Source organism: Lemur catta, chromosome 14 (genome assembly GCF_020740605.2).
Source record: "Lemur catta isolate mLemCat1 chromosome 14, mLemCat1.pri, whole genome shotgun sequence".
Taxonomy (NCBI): Eukaryota; Metazoa; Chordata; class Mammalia; order Primates; family Lemuridae; genus Lemur; species Lemur catta.
In genome coordinates, this window is record NC_059141.1 from 22,873,439 (window position 1) to 22,891,466 (window position 18,028).

The 18,028-nt window shown below is 37.2% G+C and overlaps 1 protein-coding gene across 9 annotated transcripts in view; it reads right to left on the minus strand.

Annotated features, from left to right (window-relative positions):
- Positions 1-18,028, minus strand: part of BTRC (beta-transducin repeat containing E3 ubiquitin protein ligase) — a 161,705-nt gene that overhangs the window by 21,287 nt on the left and 122,390 nt on the right. For all 9 annotated transcript variants that reach the window (XR_006739261.1, XR_006739262.1, XR_006739263.1 and 6 more), the window contains 6 exons: positions 12,199-12,430; positions 8,659-8,845; positions 3,673-3,769; positions 2,526-2,663; positions 1,965-2,083; positions 26-275 (listed from right to left, as the gene is read on the minus strand). Coding sequence is in view for 6 of the 9 variants with exons in the window: in XM_045568584.1 (XP_045424540.1) it covers positions 26-275; positions 1,965-2,083; positions 2,526-2,663; positions 3,673-3,769; positions 8,659-8,845; positions 12,199-12,430 (1,023 nt within the window). In the remaining 3 variants the exon portion in view is untranslated. The remainder of the gene's footprint in view (positions 1-25; positions 276-1,964; positions 2,084-2,525; positions 2,664-3,672; positions 3,770-8,658; positions 8,846-12,198; positions 12,431-18,028) is intronic.

Consider the following 18,028-nt stretch of genomic DNA (forward strand, 5'->3'; position numbering starts at 1 on the left):
GACTTACTGAAAAATGCCTTATTACCTTTATAGTTCGATCCCCAGATGCAGAAACTATGTACTTGTCATCAAAGTCCACAACATTGACAGCAGCTCGGTGTCCGACCAGCACCCTCCGGAGAGTAATGTCTGTTGGGGAGGCCATATCCCACACAGCAATGGAACGGTCTTTGGAGCAGGTCACCATCATGCCATTATTGAAACGTAAGTGCAGAACTGCTTCACAATGGTGAATCAGTGTGTTCAGCATTTCACCTGTATTTACATCCCACACTCTGGAAGGAATATCTGAGATTTAGATGGCATTCAAGTAAAATTTGTTACCTGTCTTTGACCATCATGCTCCCTGCCACTGTCCATATTTTCATGGGAAGGGTTATAACTTCACTCTTCTTTTGCAGCATTGAGGTGGAGCTACGATAAAGAGTACTGATAGACCATGGGGAAGTGGTAGATGAGAAAGGGCTGCACTGGGAGAGTGGGAGAAGGAAGGGGAGGAGATGCTGCCAGTGTGAAATCCTTAAGACACACTGCTTGAAATGTGGGCAAGGTGTGGAGGGTAGTGATGAGGCAGCAGCCATCATCATTGAATAATTTGGCCCAGACATGAAGATTATAGAACTTCTGACATTTAAATTGATACCATTAATAAGATACAGTTTAAGTGGGGAATCTGATTAATATCAGCAGCATTAGTGCCCACCTCATCAACAGCTCTCAGGAATCAGAACAGACATAGGCCAAAATGCTTCTGCCACACAAGAAGTAATGTGGATTTGAGTTGATTCCCCTGGATCTTAGGTTTCATTACACAGGTCAAGGGCCAAGATTACCCAGACTCTAAGTCTAAGCCCCCATTTCTGTGCTTTGAAGGAGTTTGGGGTCAAGAACAGCCCTCCCACTATAAACATGGGCTTCACAGAAGAGTGTTGGATGCTTAGATAACTTGAGAATTTTGTGTGATGATATATTTTACTTTGATTACTCTATTTTTGTGTTATCTACTTTGGGTTTAAAAATATTTTATTCTCTTTTCTTGGTTTAGCCCCCCTTTTTAGAAAATCATTTTCCCCCTTACCCTATAAACGATATTAGCATCTACAATGTTTCAGCTTCCATAAGGCACTCCACAAGCACCAATAAATGTTAAATATCGATAACTACAAGGACTGAGTTTGCTATGCCTTTAAGTCATAAGACAAAAAATAGGAACAGCCTTTTCTATTCACAGAGGATAACTTGGAATGGTAAACATTTAACTTCAGAGAATCTAACAATGCAGTTAACTGCTTTTTTCCTAGGTTTTTTTTTTAAGTTACTTTTGATGCATTATGTTTGCTAAATCCTTTAGCTTAAGGCAAAATTCCTAACAGAGGTTTCCAGCAGTGTGGCTGGTACCCAGAACTCAAGCTTCCCGGACTCCAGCAGCATAATGGCTGTGTCATCAAATCACCGACGCCTCTGGAAATTGAAGGCCCCTCCCTGAGTGAAGATCACAATTAAAAACTGCAGGGATGGCAGAGGAGGGGCTGGCAAAGAGAGAGCACTGCTCACCTGTACACATTTTAAAGGAGATACTACAGGCCTGTGCTATAGTTATAACCTCCTGAAAAGAAGGCTTCATTGCATTCATGTCATTCCCCCGTGAGGTGGTTTTTGTAAGGAATGCATGGTTTACCACAAAGATAAGAAAAGTTTCTATAATGGATGATTCTCCAAATTAAAATAGAATGTATAGTTTCTTAAATGCACAAAAATGTAAATCTACTGCAATCATTCCTAAATCAAGTTTTCTAGTTCTAGACTGACACAAATGATAGGTGCTGGCGGGGAGGGCCTGATGGTTTATTCTTTTTTAGTCTCAGAACTGTATTCATGCAGATATATATAAAATTACTATCTATGACAAAGAACAGAGCAGAGCTGATGTTTCAGAGTTCAAAAGAGCATTTGAAATTTTCTACCTGACCGTGGAATCCGATGATCCAGTTATGATCACCCTCTCATCATACTGGAGACACAGGACAGAACCCGTGTGGCCTGTGAGAATTCGCTTGCATTCCAATGTGCTTTTATCCCAGATCTAGGATGGCAAACAAGATCCTTTTGATCACCATGATAATGGAGTGCTGTGGAGACTTGTTGGCCCTATTATGTGTTTGATTCCGCCAAAAGAATCACAGCCTAGAGTAGTGAGGAATGCATTCTTCTCTGTAAGTATAGCTAAGCAGTTATGTATATATGGCCTCAGTCCTAATGCAAACTTTATCCTTTTCATTAAGGGACAGAGGTAGCCTATAATTATGTGAAGGCCAAACGAGTAATAAGCCCATTCCATGCACTTCAAGAAGAGAATTTAACTCTTATGGGGGCAAGCAGATGTCTGTCCTTTAAGGAAATTATTTTGGCTTTTTGGGACTGAAAACAATCTAAAATTTTCACTTACTTTCTAGAAATAATGCTTAGAGTTTACGATTTGGATTGCATGATGAGTGCTACCCTCCCACAACTGAAAAAAACCTCACCTTGATTGTGTTGTCTCGAAGGCCGCTTACTATTTTCTGATCATCGTACTGTAAACAGTAAACTCCTTTGCTTGTTTCACTTCGGCAGTGGATTCTTTGTAAACTATGTCTTCCACATCTCCAATTAGATTCTATTGTCTGAGAAGGAATGGTAAAGAGGCAGTAATTAGGAAAGGACAGGAACCAAATTCTTCTCTGACTTTAATAGCAACCAATGGCTCAATGCCTCACTCTATGGGAGATATAAAACTTAAGGCAAACTAAAATTATGGCTTTAAAAAGCTACTATTTAGATTTATAAAACATTTTTCCATTTGCAAGGTAATTAAAGATTTATTTTCAGGCCGGGCGTGGTGGCTCACGCCTGTAATCCTAGCACTCTGGGAGGCTGAGGCGGCTGGATTGCTTGAGGTCAGGAGTTCGAGACCAGCCTCAGCAAGAGCGAGACCCTGTCTCTACTAAAAAAATAGAAACAAATTATCTGGCCAACTAAAAATACATATAGAAAAAATTAGCCGGGCATGGTGGTGCATGCCTGTAGTCCCAGCTACTCGGGAGGCTGAGGCAGTAGGATCGCTTAAGCCCAGGAGATTGAGGTTGCTGTGAGTGAAGCTGACGCCACAGCACTCACTCTAGCCTGGGCAACAGAGCGAGACTTTGTCTCAAAAAAAAAAAAAAAAAAAAAAATTCATTTTCTAGACCTCTCCTACATATAACTCAATCAATTAAACAATAAATCTGGTGGAAGGAGACTACTCCTCAAGAGAGGGCCAGGTTTGACCTATGTGAGGTTATGTGCTCAGTGCTTCTTTTATATGTGGTGGCCATTTCTACCCATGAACTTCCATGGAAACTCAATTCAGAAAATATTTAAATATCAGCTTATGAGTGCAAATTTAACAGTCTCACCGCTACTGCATGAATGTGTCATTTTCCCTCATCTATTTATCTATCAGTAAACAATTTTTAAAAGCTTTAAAAAGTTTGCCTAGCAAGTTACTATATTTCACTCACCCTACTCACTTGTAAAGAGCTTTTTAACCCCCATCAATAAACCTTAAGGGGTTTGCCCTAACAACACTGTGACTAAAGAATGCTGATTATTCTCTACCATTTGGCAAATACCCCCAAATACATAGATACTTACCTCAATGTCTTGTATAATTTTAGGATAAAGTGCTCTATAAAAAGAGTTGGGAGGAGCATTCCCATCAGGAGGTTTGTTTTTGAATAAATACTGTCCCCTACAAAACAACAAATATTTCCCAAATGAAAATCATAATATTATACATTTACAAGGAGCTTCACATTTCTTCAAATATTTTCACAGTTACCATTCCATATAATCGCCACAACTAGCCTGGGGAAGTGTGAAGTTAAAGCCTAATTTTAGGAGTCCCATGTCAAGGAGAAACTTTCTGGGTTCTAAGAAATTCTATCAACATTGATTTGCTTTTGGGTAAAACATGATTATTTTTAATGTAGAATCAGAGTATCAGGCCTTTAGGAATATTATAATGTCACAGACAAATGGAATATATATAATCAGAATTCACCTATTGGTCTATTAGATTTCTGTATAGATTTACTGGCCTCGTATTTTGAAAATTTCTTTGTAACAGTAACTATTACTTTGAACTAGCACATGCTCCAGTGTCACTTTGTTTCACTGAGAAAAGCTATGTCAGTGGAGCCCAGCACTGTGGGCAGCAGCAATGCCTCTGTCACGGAGATCACTTTTTCTAGGTCTTTATTTGTGTGGGATAAGGTTGCTCAGTCACCCAGGCTGCTGGTGATCAGTGCAGCTACGATTTGAAAGGAGCAATTCAGTTCCTTTCGACAGAAAACCAAGGGATCACAGGAGTGTCCAGCAGCAGGTAGGGAAGAAGATGAAAAGGAATACCTAACAGCACGGTGCTGTCAAATCTAAGTCATGAAATTGACTTTCACAGGTGTGCTCCTGGCTATGTATACACATATACGCATTTTACTGCCTTTTCTGATTCTAGTGAGCAACACTTGTTAGCATCTCCTTCCTTATGACAGCACATCTCTGGAATACTCATATCCCAAGCTAGATCTTTGTTACAAAAAAAATCAGTAAATGGCAATCACTTCCTGCTGGGCAAAAAATTTAATTCCTCATCCTGAAGTTAAGAACCCACCAAACACGGTGTGGAAGCTAGTAAACCCCACTATGGGTGTACTAACTGCTGTTCTCACTGGCACCGTGCCTTGCAAAGTGGAGATAGGCAGAAATGCCTCTGAGTGTAATCCTGGCACCAGAGAAATCATGTTTTCTCTGGGCCAGTCATCCACTCCTCCCTCTATAGCTCCATTACAATATAATTAATTGTTCGATGTCTCCAGGAGCGCTTCTCCCCTGCCCTCTCCCTATTATACACCTTGAAAATTAGTTAAGAAAATTTCCTATCAGGAAGGTTTTGGCTCTAACTTTCATGTTAATACAGAAAAGAAAATTCTGCAATAGAGAAGCAAAAGTAATAGTTTTTAAAAAGTGGCCTAATAAAACATAATACACCAGCATAAGGAAAAGGGCAAACAAGATACATTATAAAATAATCCAGGATTAAAGGTACCCTTCTCTGAACAATCTTATTCTATAAACACTTTGCAGGCAAATAATAGATATTGAATGCAAAGATTTTAGGTTGACTCCTTAGCCCATACTCTGAACTACTTTACTGTTTCTCAATGCCCACCATTCCTGAGATTCCTGTCTTCTTTTTAGTCTCTGGCAATTGTATACAGGCACTCCAGGATTTTCTTCATATGCAATGATACTATCTCTATCTCCTAAGGAAAGAGAACTCATATAAACTCTTGAGCTTGTTTTCTATCTCAATGAATTTGTCACATCTTGGTAAAATATCTGTATTTCTTCAAATCAAAGGTGTTAGAAAAAGGAGTGGATAGGTGTCGAAAACTGGCTTCTCAGTCTGTATCTACATTTTAAGTCAAAACCTTTCACGATGGAAACTCGTTGACAACAGGGACCACTTCTATGTGAAATGCCTAGTACCTGTAAGAATGTGAGTATATGATAAATGTTAAATATTAAATTTAGAATGTTATCATAAAATGTGATCTGCTGATTAAGAAAATGGACTTTTCCCAAGTGATCTTTTATTGTAAGAGTTACCATTACTGAGCAGAGAGAGCATTTTTCAGAATTAGTCAAGAAAGAAAATAACGGAGTTCATGTCCTAGACTGTCAAATCCATCTAGATATAAAAAATCACAACAGAGTAGAAGTTAAATCTTAGAGACCCAGAGCTTTTATTAGAAAACTGTATTTATTTGCTTACTTTAGGTTGGAAGAAATGGAAGAAACTTTCAAAGATAGCAAATGGGAAAAGGTATAACAGACATTACTGACATAATAGGCTTGGTAAGACAACTTGAAAGAAGAGAAACTGATCACAAATTAATTTTTTTTTAAAAGCAAGGAAGGACAACTGACACAGGAAGAAAGGCAACATGTAAAAACAGAAGCAGCAATAAGAAAGTCAGGGGAATACTGGAGGAGGTCTACATGGAGTGGATGAGTATTTCTATTTTCATGGGGTATATCAAGTTAAGAGGACAAATGTGGCCAAAGACTGTGGACTGTAGTCAGAACTCTAAAGAATACTCAAAAGAGCAGGAATGAGTGTCTGTGCTTGAAGAGATAGGGGAGAGAGAGATAATCAGTACTGGACCCTGGATTATTTCCCAGGTACACCTTCACATACCCTTTTAACACATTAACTGCCATGTGAGTTGCATTTAACTCACATTAGTTTTGAGTCCAGGGCCTTGTGAAGCACCCTGGGAGCCGTGAGAACTACTTTTCATGTTGCATATAATTCATGCACAGAAAAAAATAAAAAATAACAAATTTTTCATTAAATTAGAAAGGATCATTTTGTTTTCAAAGTTTTTATTCTTTTTTTTTTTTTGAGACAGAGTCTTGCTCTGTTGCCCAGGCTGGAGTGCTGTAGTGTCAGCCTAGCTCACAGCAACCTCAAATTCCTGGCCTCAAGTGATCCTCCTGCCCTCAGCCTCCCGAGTAGCTGGGACTACAGGCATGTGCCACCACACCCAGCTAATTTTTCTATTTTTAGTAGAGACAAGGTCTCGCTCTTGCTCAGGTTGATCTCGAATTCTTGACCTCACTCGATCCTCCCACCTCGGGCTCCTAGAGTGCTAGGATCATAGGCGTGAGTGACCATGCCTGGCCCAAAGTTTTTATTCTATTTTCTTAATAAAATACTGTGGCTCCCAAGGAAAAATTTTTTTTTCTAGTGTGGTAGTCAATGTATTAAAAGGCCCAAAAGCCGTCTTGTCAATGATCTTATTTTTTTCTTTGTAACTAACATAACAGATCTTGCTGTTTGGTGCCAACCCTAAGCAAAATTGTGGAGCCTATTTTACCCTTTGGCAATTTTTCATATCCATCTGCTAAGAACTGCCCACTTACTTCCTGTTTTCCCAGCCTTCAAAAAAGGACTTAGTAAATGCCCAATGTCTGAGGAAGGTTTACCGTCATTTACAGTATAAATGGGAACACAGTGGATTTTAACAGGGAACAAAACTTTTATAGCTAAGGGAATAAATCTCCATAACTGAAATTTCAGGTCAGGAGTTAATCTGGAGGACAGTTTTTCTTTTTTTCTGAGGACTCCTCAGATGTCTACCCCAGCTGCCCTAAATTTTCCCATGTAAGCAGTTGTCTGTTGCTATTTCAAAGGCTTATCCTGGCACTCTGGGCAAAATGATAGACTCTGAATGTCATATAACTGTATTCTTATTTGCTTTGTTATACTATTAAAGAGTTTACTTCCAAAGTATGAAAGATAAGATTTTTATTTTTTAAATAGTGAAATAAGTGAGAATAAAAAACATATTTGAGAAGAAATAACAACATTCTAACCTTCTTTTATTTATACAATTGTTACATAGTCAAAGAACTGCCTGGTTTTTGATTACTTTAATTGAATTTGAGAGCAAAATTTAACAAGTCTTCCTAACAGCTAGAATGACAAAAATCTCTGAAGCACTTCGTATAACATTTAGGTCATAATATTATTATGTGTTAATGAATTTCAAAGACCAAAGAAAAAAAGCCAATGACATTTTTATGAAAATTCTAAATAGAGAAAGCAGATCCATATGAGTATTTATCTTTTAAAAAGTATTCTCCATTCTGAAATATTTCATATCTCTTTACAATCCAAGACAAACAATTGATAAAATTAACTTGGAAGGATATAACTGAGTACACATATACCTACTTATCATTTTTTTCTATCAACTAAAATATGTAATGGCACCCTTATTTATGAATACTTTTCTTTTTCTTTTCTTAAACCTGACTTAAAGTATAACCACACCTAACTTTCTTATAGTGACATTCTAAAGACATAGTCTTAGAGAAAATTCTAAAAAGAAAGACATCTTCCAGAAGTTCTAAAGAAATGGTGCCATTATGTTAAGAGAACAACAATAAAATTGGAGAAGTCCCCGAGGCTGCTAGCTTTAAGATGTTTCAGGGAATTCAGAATTAAGGAAGAAAATCTTGAGAAAATATAAGTCTTAAGAAACAATGATTTATACTAAATTTCATTTTTCACTTTTTCTGATGGCTAGAATTCTTAATCTAGCTGGGCATAAAAATAATTTTTGATTACAAAGGTGATAAAATACCAGAGGCATAGGCTAAAGGCAAGAAATTGAAGGAAAAAAAAATCATTTGTCCTGGATTATTTTAGGGGAAAGATTTGATGATTTCTGTCTTATTCAAAGACATCTACTTGCATTATAAATTGCCCATCATCCCTTTTGCACGATACCAATTTCTGCACAGAGAACAGAATGCTTTAAACAGGAGGGCTGGTCAGTTTTCCATTATTTTTGCAAAGCAATATTAACACAATATTATGAATGACTGGTCAGAAGAAAAACTGCTGAGTTTATGAACTAATGAACTATTCTGTTACATTTTAGCTACAAATCAGCAAAATCACTGTTTTAAATGATAAGAGGTCTCAGTGATTCCTAACAATCTTCCAGTGACTCTGAATGGCCAGGTCTTGATGCTCTATAACAGAAAGAAAGCTAAAAGGCTCACCACCCTCTTCGTTCTGCCAGGCCTCTCCACAGAGAATCTGTCCTGACCATTCTCTCGATGAGCTTCTTCCATAACATGCCATCAGATGTCACTCGGTACCATTCCTTACACACTAGTTCAGCAGCACATAGTGATTTGGCATCCAGGTATGACAGAATGTTCTCAGCAATATGATCCAAACCCCGAGCTTTCAGTGGGGGGAGGAGGCAAAGAAAAAGAACATAGGTGGTGATGAATGATTTTTTTTACAAAAGGTCCTTTAAAACAGAAAAGCATCTGCTGTGTTATGAAGGCACATCATTGTCCCTAGTGTGGTTCAGTTTCTTTTTCAAATAGAGGCTTGGGTAAAATGAGTGTCAATAATTTTTCCATAAGGTTACAGAAATGAACAGTATTTTCCATCTTCCTTTAGATAAGGAAGTTAAAGCTAACAACCAGCAACCCCCCCAAGACATTAAAAATAAAAAGGATTCCAGAAAACAATTCACATCTATCTATATGGATTTCAGCACTAGGGGATGTTCTATGGATGGCATCTCAAACTCTGTGATTCAGACCCCCCCAAATCTCTATATTAGGTCCATTTCTCATTCTGTTTCTATTACTGCTGCAGTTCCAAAGCTGTTCAGTAAAAGAAATATCCTTTAAATGTACTAGGGGAGAGGCACTAAGTCAGAATGTGCTGGGTTATAGAATTTTGGACATGTAGAAAGGAGAGAAGGAAGTACAGATTGGTATGGGAACATCTCAAGAGAAAGAGAGGCATGTTTAAGTTCAAGGATGAGTTTAATTTCAGATGTTAAAAAAAAAACCTGTATTTGAGAAAAGCTGCTGTTATAAAACCTAAATGACAGTTGAGCAAAAATGGAAAAAAAAAAAAATCCCAGACCAATAGATAACTTGGTTAGCATTTCAGGGAATATTTTGTAGGATATGGAGAGGAAAACAGTGGAGAGTAGATCTTTGGGGTGTAAACCAGATGGGCTTCCCAATTAAATTCTCCTCTAACCAAATATGTACTGAGGCATCAGAAGAAAAGATCCTATAAAATAGGATGATCTCACTAAAACCTTCTTTTGATTGCTGTTCTAAATTGACAAGTGAGACAAAAACATTCAGTTATTCCTCTTTACAGGTTACATATCAGAGGTTTTCTGAAGACTTAAATAGTTCAGAAAGATCCCTTCATACTGTGACTCCCTTAGGCACAAACTTAAACAGGAAAGAGAGCACTGTATTTCAATTTTTGCCTTTCCCTTGAATCACAGAGATGCACTTGGATGCCATTAGCAACAATTCAAATGTGCTTAAACATTATTCTAATTATAAAGATTGTATGGATATCAGTCACACTTTTCAGCAGACTTGGGAAAGACAGCATTAAATGGATCTTGTTTGGCTGGCATCACATGTTCATATTTAAGCATAAGCAGATGGAGGCATCCATCACCTAATTCTTATTAAAGGAACATGACTATAAGCCAATTAAGGATATAATAATTAGTTCTTCATGCAAAACACAGTGATGGTATAATTTCTGAATCTTTATGTTGAAACTTTCTACACCATCAGAAGTTTCCAAAATGCATTCCTGTATTTTTAATGGCTGCCATCAAACTGCTCCCGATCACTTACTATGAACCTATAATAATTCTTTGGAAGTAATTTCACCTAACATTCCAAACAAACCCATTACGTTAATGGATTACAGGCATCTTTTGAAGTTGTTTGGTTTATTAAACATAGCCAAGATGGTACAAGTTTGTAAGTTTAAATGGCCATAAAGCATTAGACCGATGATTTAATACCTCATAGAGTGGTCAGCAGATACACACTAGGAATCAATATTAGGCAAAGGATACACAGGTCTAATCAACTCCTGTTCAATTCTTAGTGGTATAAGCTTGAAATAGTAGCATGTCTCAGTGATTGGAGAGAACAAAGTAATGAGGTACACACAGATCGTTGGTATAAAGAAAACTGTTTGCCTATGGCTAAAACAAAGTCCAATGAGTAAAGGGGCAAAAATCTACTCTATTTAACAAAAGATATAGGTAAAATTCAGTTTTAAAGTGGTTGTTTTAAAGATATAAATAGGCATGCATTTCTTTTGTTTTAAAGGGCAGTAGAAAATTGTGATGTAGAAAAAAAACTTTTTAAAAGATATAATTGGCAAATATAAAACAAAGTATTAATAGTAACACACAGTTTTGGAGAGGCTACAAGTTGGTCTATTTTTCTTAGAGGACAGTTTGGCAGCATGTATTAAAAGCCTTAAAAATGTTCATACTCTTTAAGATAGCAATTCCATTTCTTGTATTTTTTTCTTAGAATGCCCACAAGATTAATATATAAGAATGTTCACTATAGCATAGTTTATAATAGGAAAAAAAAATCTAAAACTACCTAAATTGTTCAATAAAGGGTTAAATAATATGTGCATCAACCATTGTAAAGAATGCTGCACAACAACTGAAAAGTATGTTTTAAAAGAACACACATTTAGGAAAATACGTTAAAAGAATGTATGAAGAAAAAAATGTTACAAAACATTTATGATCACGGCTTTATAGGGAAATAGATTCACCTGGAAAAACCAGAAAGGCTACATGCCAAAATACTAGTAGCACATTTGTAGTTCTCTCTGAATGGTGACTTTCTGGGAAATATTATTTTTATATTTTATGCTTTTTTACATTTTCTAAATTTCCTATAACTTCCATGGAAGAAAATTTATAAATTTCCTATAATCAGAACCCCCCCCCCAAAACAAGATATGATATTTTAGGTAAGATTCACTCATTTTTGTACTATTTTTTCTTTTAAAATAAACTTTTAACACATGAGAACCCTGTATTTTCCTGAGATAGCATTTCCTCCAAATACAGATAACTTTGTAGTGTTCTAGGTTACCATTAAGCATTGAGAAAAACCACAGCATCCTCCAAGGAAAAAGTATTTTAAATATCATTTTCTTTTATCTCTATATTTATTTATTTAACACCACTATAAGGCTCCTGAGATACCCTTCTTTTTTAAAAAAAACACTCAAGTAAAAATGTTTCTTGGCCAGCCATGGTGGCTCACACCTGTAATCCTAACACTTAGGGAGGCCAAGGCGGGAGGATCGCTTGAGTCCAGGAGTTAGAACCAGCCTGGGCAATAGCAAGATCCCATCTCTACAAAAAATACAAAAATTAGCTGGATGTGGTGGTGTGTATCTGTAGTCCCAGCTACTTGGGAGACCGACGCAGGAGGATCACTTGAGCCCAGGAGTTCAAGGCTGCAGTGAGCTATGATATACTGTACCCAGAGCAACAAAGGGAGACCCTGTCTCAAAAAGTTAGAATACAGGTAAAAGTGGAATCTTTATTTCTAGAGTTTGGTGTTTTTTTGTATTTATATCAAGAAGGTACAATTAGAGGACCCAATTGATAAAACCAAGCCAATAAAGTCTTTTAAAAGAGAGATGTATAGCTAGAGATCCAGTTCCATTACCATTATAGCAAATTAATGGTTTATAAACACCTGTAGACATACCTGGCAGAGCAGTTATGAAATCCCTCTGCAACATAGGTTTAAGATATGAGTTTATGTGCCCATGTTGGTAATGACACATTTGGGATATAAGATGTTCCACAAATTCCACTTGATCTGACTCTGACCACTGCTCAAAATATTTGACACACAGTTCCTTTTCCTTTTCATAGCTTGCAGACAGTTTCCGTTGCTTGGGCACAATCATGCTGGAAGTGCCATTGGCAAGTTTTGTCTGTAGAAGGCAGGGATTAAAAGAAACATAATTAGTACTGAAAACGAGGGATATATATATGACTTTCTGATCTGGCATGTTATGTTATGTCTGCATGATTGAGCCCAGTTTGTTGTTCTATTAAATAGTATTTGGATATTTGTGAACAGCAATTATATGTAAAGCCACAGAAATACCACAGTAAGTCAGTAATCAGGTATATTGCTGGAAGACTAAGCATCCATTTCTAAAAGTTCACAGGAAGACATTTGGAGATACACAGATGATAACTGAAAGTTGAAAGCACATTATTATTATTATTATCATTAATAATAATACTAGCAAGCAACAAAACTAATTTGCTTTTTCTTGTATATATCAGTTATTGGACATTTATACAATTACTTGCTCACCACTTATTTTTTAACTGTCAAATAAGAAGTCTCCCATGCATCTACAATGTGCCAAACCTGATGTTGGTGCTAGGAATATAACAATGCACAGAAATGACAGTCTCTATCATCAATAACATATATTCCAATGTGGGAGGCACATTAAAAACATAAGCAAATGAGTAGAAAATATAATGCAGATAGTGCTATGGGGGAAAATAAAGCAGGATGAAGGGACAGAAAAATGGTATGTTATTGTGGTAGGCAAAATTGTAAGAGGATCCCCCAAGATTCTTGGCTCCTGGTGTACACAGACCTTTTCTGTTATTCAAATAAACAGTAATATAGGTACTGCTGTGATTAAAGTAAGGACCTAAATCAGTTGATGTTAAGGTAGGGAGATTATGCAGGCGAGTCTGATCTAATCACACGAGGTCTTTAAAAGCAGAGAGGCTTGCGCTGAAGCTGGACCCAGAGGAGATTAAACAGAATATACATGAGGATGTGATCTTCTCCATATGAAACTTCCTCATCTACATGGCCTTGCTGCAAGTCACTCCTTTTATCTTAAAGAAATTGGTCAACATATGAAGACTGGGCATCACAATGCATGATACGAAGAATCTGGTTATAGCTTCTACACCTATCTGCAATGAATAGGCCCAGAAAGGGGTAAGAGACTTTGATTGAATGAACATTAAAATTCTACCTGTTAAGAACAAGTCTGGGTCTGCTAACTGACCTCCAAAGCTGAAATATAAAACTATTTGGGAAGTATGAAAAAATGCCTCATGGTGTGCCTCTGTGAATGCTGGCATAATTGCAAATAATATCAAACTCCATTTTCTAGCAAGTATTAATTTTAAAGGAACTATGTCTCAAATGGCACTGTCTTGTCAGTCATTTCTGTTTACCTTTTTACTTCTGTCTGGAGTATATTTGTGAAGAGTCCCTTTAATTAGTTACATTTTATGGAAGTCAGCACACAAACACAATGACATTTGAGCAAAGGACCATTAGTTTATGTTTAATAAATGTACCAATTTTAAAAAAAGAGTTTTCTCCAATTGGTTGCAGAAGAGGAAGGGGGCCATGTGGCCAGGAACGTGGTCAGGCTCTAGCTGCTGAGAATAGCCCTTGGCTGACAGCCAGTAAGGAAAAGTGGAGACCTCAGTCCTACAATGGCAAGGAACTGAATTCTGCCAACAACAAGAATAAACTGAGAAGAGGATTTCCCCCAAGAGCTTTCAATGAGAACTCAGTCAACATCTTGATTGATTTCAGCCTTGTGATACCGAGTACAGAATGCAGCCACACTGTGCCAGACTTCAGACCTACAGAACTATAAGCTAATGAATGGGTATTGTTTTAAATTACTGACTTTGTGGTGATTTGTTATACAACAATTTAAAAAAATAATACAGTTTTTTAAGTCTAAGCAATTAGACAGTTTGCAGAAAGAGGTGACATTTGAAGTAAGACATGAAAAAAATGTGGGAACTAGACATTTTGTTACATGAGGGAAGAATGGTCTAGGCAATGGGAATTTTGAAAGCAAAGGTCCTGGGTGGCAGTCTGCCTGGCATGTCCGAGGAACAAGAAGGCCTGGTGTGGCAGAAATATGATGAGCAAAGAGAAAAAAGGTTGCAGAAGTAGTCTGGGACAAATAATCCAGGTCATTCAGGTCTAGTAGCTAATCTCCAAAGATGGCCCCGAACAATATAGTGCTCCCTCTACACGAATGCTGTTCCTCCCATCAAAAGTTGGACTTTATGTCCTATCCTTTAGAATCTGGGCTTTGACTAACAGAATGTGGAGAAAGTCCCCTTCTGGGATTTCTAAGCCCAGGCAGCTTCTGCTTACTCCTTCGTAGAGACTTTGTAGAGTCACCATATAAGAACCTCAGGCTACTCTGCTGGAGAGAGAGGTACGGAGGATGAGAAGCTACACTGAGGCCATATGGATAAACACTCAGAAGCATGAGAGTGTCACAATCTGACACCTTTTAAAAGGACCATGGCTGTGTGGAGAATAGAACATAGAGACCTAAATGGAAATAAGGAGGCCAATTAAGAGACTACTGTAACAGTCCACAGAAGAGATGACAATCTCCTGGACTATAGCAGTAGCTGTAGAAGTGGTGAGAAAAAACGGGATTCAGTGTATATTCTGAAGGCAGATCCAACTGAATTTGCTGACAGACTGGATATGGATATGAGGAAAAGAAGAGGAGACAAGGATCATACTCAGTTTTGAAGCTGGGGGACACTGTAAGAAGATTCAGGAATCAATAGAAACTTTTGCTACTCTGAAGAAAGTATGATTTTCTTTACAGGATAACCACAAAGGAGTAAAACTAGGTACTTTTCAAAGTAATTTGATGGATCTTTGGCACATATGCCTAAGGTAACCCCAATCTGGCAGGGAGACCCATTTAACCATCGTGTTCATTTCTGCTTAGACACACTGTATGTGGAACATGCCATAAAACTGTTCCAAGTTTAGATAATCCACATTGGCTATTTAAGGCATAGGCTTGCTTTATTTTCTCAATGTTAAATCCTATATGCAAGCCTCTTTACAAAATAAGGATACACAGCTGAAAGTGTATTTTCAAGAATGGCCTAATGCCATTCTATTTACATAGAAAGAGCAGACACTTGTAAACAGCAAGCCCTGGTGTTCAGAGCTGGATGTTTTCTACCATAAATGCCACTGTTGTCTATGATGTAGACTAAAAATGATTAATAAGAACCTCGTTGGACACAGGCCTTCAGGGATGCTTTTTGTGTAGGTTATTTGTTTGCATCTCAGAAAAGGAAAACTCATGAAATGTGGAGTAAGATTTACGGAGCTAACAAATAGGTGGGTTTACAAGCTTGACCAAATGCCACTTCTCATTCCAACAACCAAAACCTCCCACTCCATCATCTTTTATATATTTGCTGTTTGTCTTTTAAAAGGTGGAAATGAACCATAGTTAGGTGCTAACAGAGTACTGTTTTCTGGTTAAAGACCAGAAATGCCAGTACCAGAGAACAACCACCAACAAATTAATGAAATGATTCTGCTTATTCTTTAACTAAATTATTTAGATATTCTTTAATTTAACAGTGTTTTGCTCTGTAGCCTGGGATAGGGTGCAGCGGCGTCATCATAGCTCATTCACTGCAACCTCAAACTCCTGGCAAGGGATTCCCTTGCCTCAGCCTCTAGAGCAGCTATGACTACAGGCATGTGCCACCACGCCTAGCTAATATTTCTTATTTTTTGTAGAGATGGGATCTTGCTATGTTGCCCAGGCTGGTCTTGAACTCCTGGCCTCAAGTGATCCTCCTACCTCAGCCTCCCAAAGTGCTAGGATTACAGGCGTAAGCCACTGTGCCCAGGCCAAACCAGATATTTCTATAATCACGCGGAGTCATGTTTTGTTCAGCTGCTATCAGACTGTTAACAGATAAAACTGCTTAAGGATATAACCAGTTTGGTTATCCTACTACAGGAGCTGACGTTTAGTCAAGACATTCTTATGTTTTCAATGATCAAATCATAAATGGGACTTAAAATATTTGGCTATTGGAAATGAAGTACAAACTGAGATTTCATGAATCTATGAATTATTCTGGGCTATTCTAGCTGCACTTTAGTAACTGCCCCTGAAAATAAGAGTATATTTTTGTGAGGCAGAAACACACATACCTGCTTGAGACCCATTAACACTTCAAATGAGTTACTCCTAACCATTGCCCCATAATGTATTGTTTTAAAGGAGCTTTGGCCCTGGAATAAAAAGACCTAATTTCAAATTCTACCTCCTCAATTTACCAGCTGTGTGACATGGAATAAATAACTTGATCTTTCTGAGTCTCTGTTTCCCTCATCTGTAAAATGGGGATAATAATAGGATCTACTTCATTGGAGTTTTGTGAGGATCAAATATAAACACCCATGAAAAGGATGCTTAACACACCACCTAGCACACAGAAGTGCTCAATAAATCGACATTCTTAATGAACTTAAGACACTGCTGGAGTTGGGCTTTCCCCCTCTTATTGAAATACGTTCTTCTTTCTCACTATTTTTTTCCATTTTAATTTTTATTGAAGTATAACATACACAAAAGTGCATAATCTTAAGTTTGCAGCTCAATGTATTTTCACAAGGTGAACATACCCATGTAACCAGCACCCAGATCAAGAAGCAGATTATATCACAAGCCTTACAAGCGCCCTTTTGTGTCCCTTTTTGGGTCACTAGCCACCCTAAGAGTAATCACTATACTAATTTCATTAAAAAATATATATATTTTGAAAACCATGTGCCAATACATTTATGGTAGCATAAAAACATAATATTTAGGTATAAATTTGACAAAATTTATGTCATGTCTATAAACTGAAAATTATAAAACATTGCTGAGGGAAATTTTTAAAAGAATTTAAATAAATGGAGAGATATATTATGTTTACAAATTGGACTCAATATTGTTAAGATGTTCATTCTTCCCAAATTGATCTACAGAGTTGGTGCAATATTAACTAAAGTATCAGCAGGCAAACTGACATGCTGATTCTAAAATTCATATAGAAATGTAAAGGATCAACACTTAGACAAAATACTCATGAAAAAAATAAGATGAAGTACTCAGAGTACTGAATTTCAGGACATGGAGTAGTAATCAAGATAGTGTGCTTTGGTGTAAGGACAAAAGTATAGATCAATGGAACAGAATAGAGAGTCCAGAAATAGATGCGCATGTGGCTGAGTTTTAAGAATGGTACCAAGATAATTCAATGGGGAAAGGACAGTCTTTTTAAACAAATGATGTTGAAACAATTTATTTGAAGCAAAGTCTCATGCTGTTGCTCAGACTAGAGTGCCGTGGCATCATCACAGCTCACTGCGACCTCGAACTCCTGGGCTCAAGAGATCCTCCTGCCTCAGCCTCCTGAGTTGCTGGGACTACAGGGACATGCCACCATACCTAGCTGAGGATTTTGGATTTACATACAGAAGCTAAAATTATAAAACCTATAAAAAAATAAAAGAAAATCTTGGTACCCTTGGGATAGGCAAACATTGAAAAATTTTAAAAAATCAATAAATTGGCATGTGGCAAAATTTAAAACTTCTGATTTCTAAAAGAAACAGTTCAGAAAATAAAAAAGACAAATCACAAACTGTGAGAAAATATTTGCAAAATATGTATTTGACAAAGGGCTTGAAT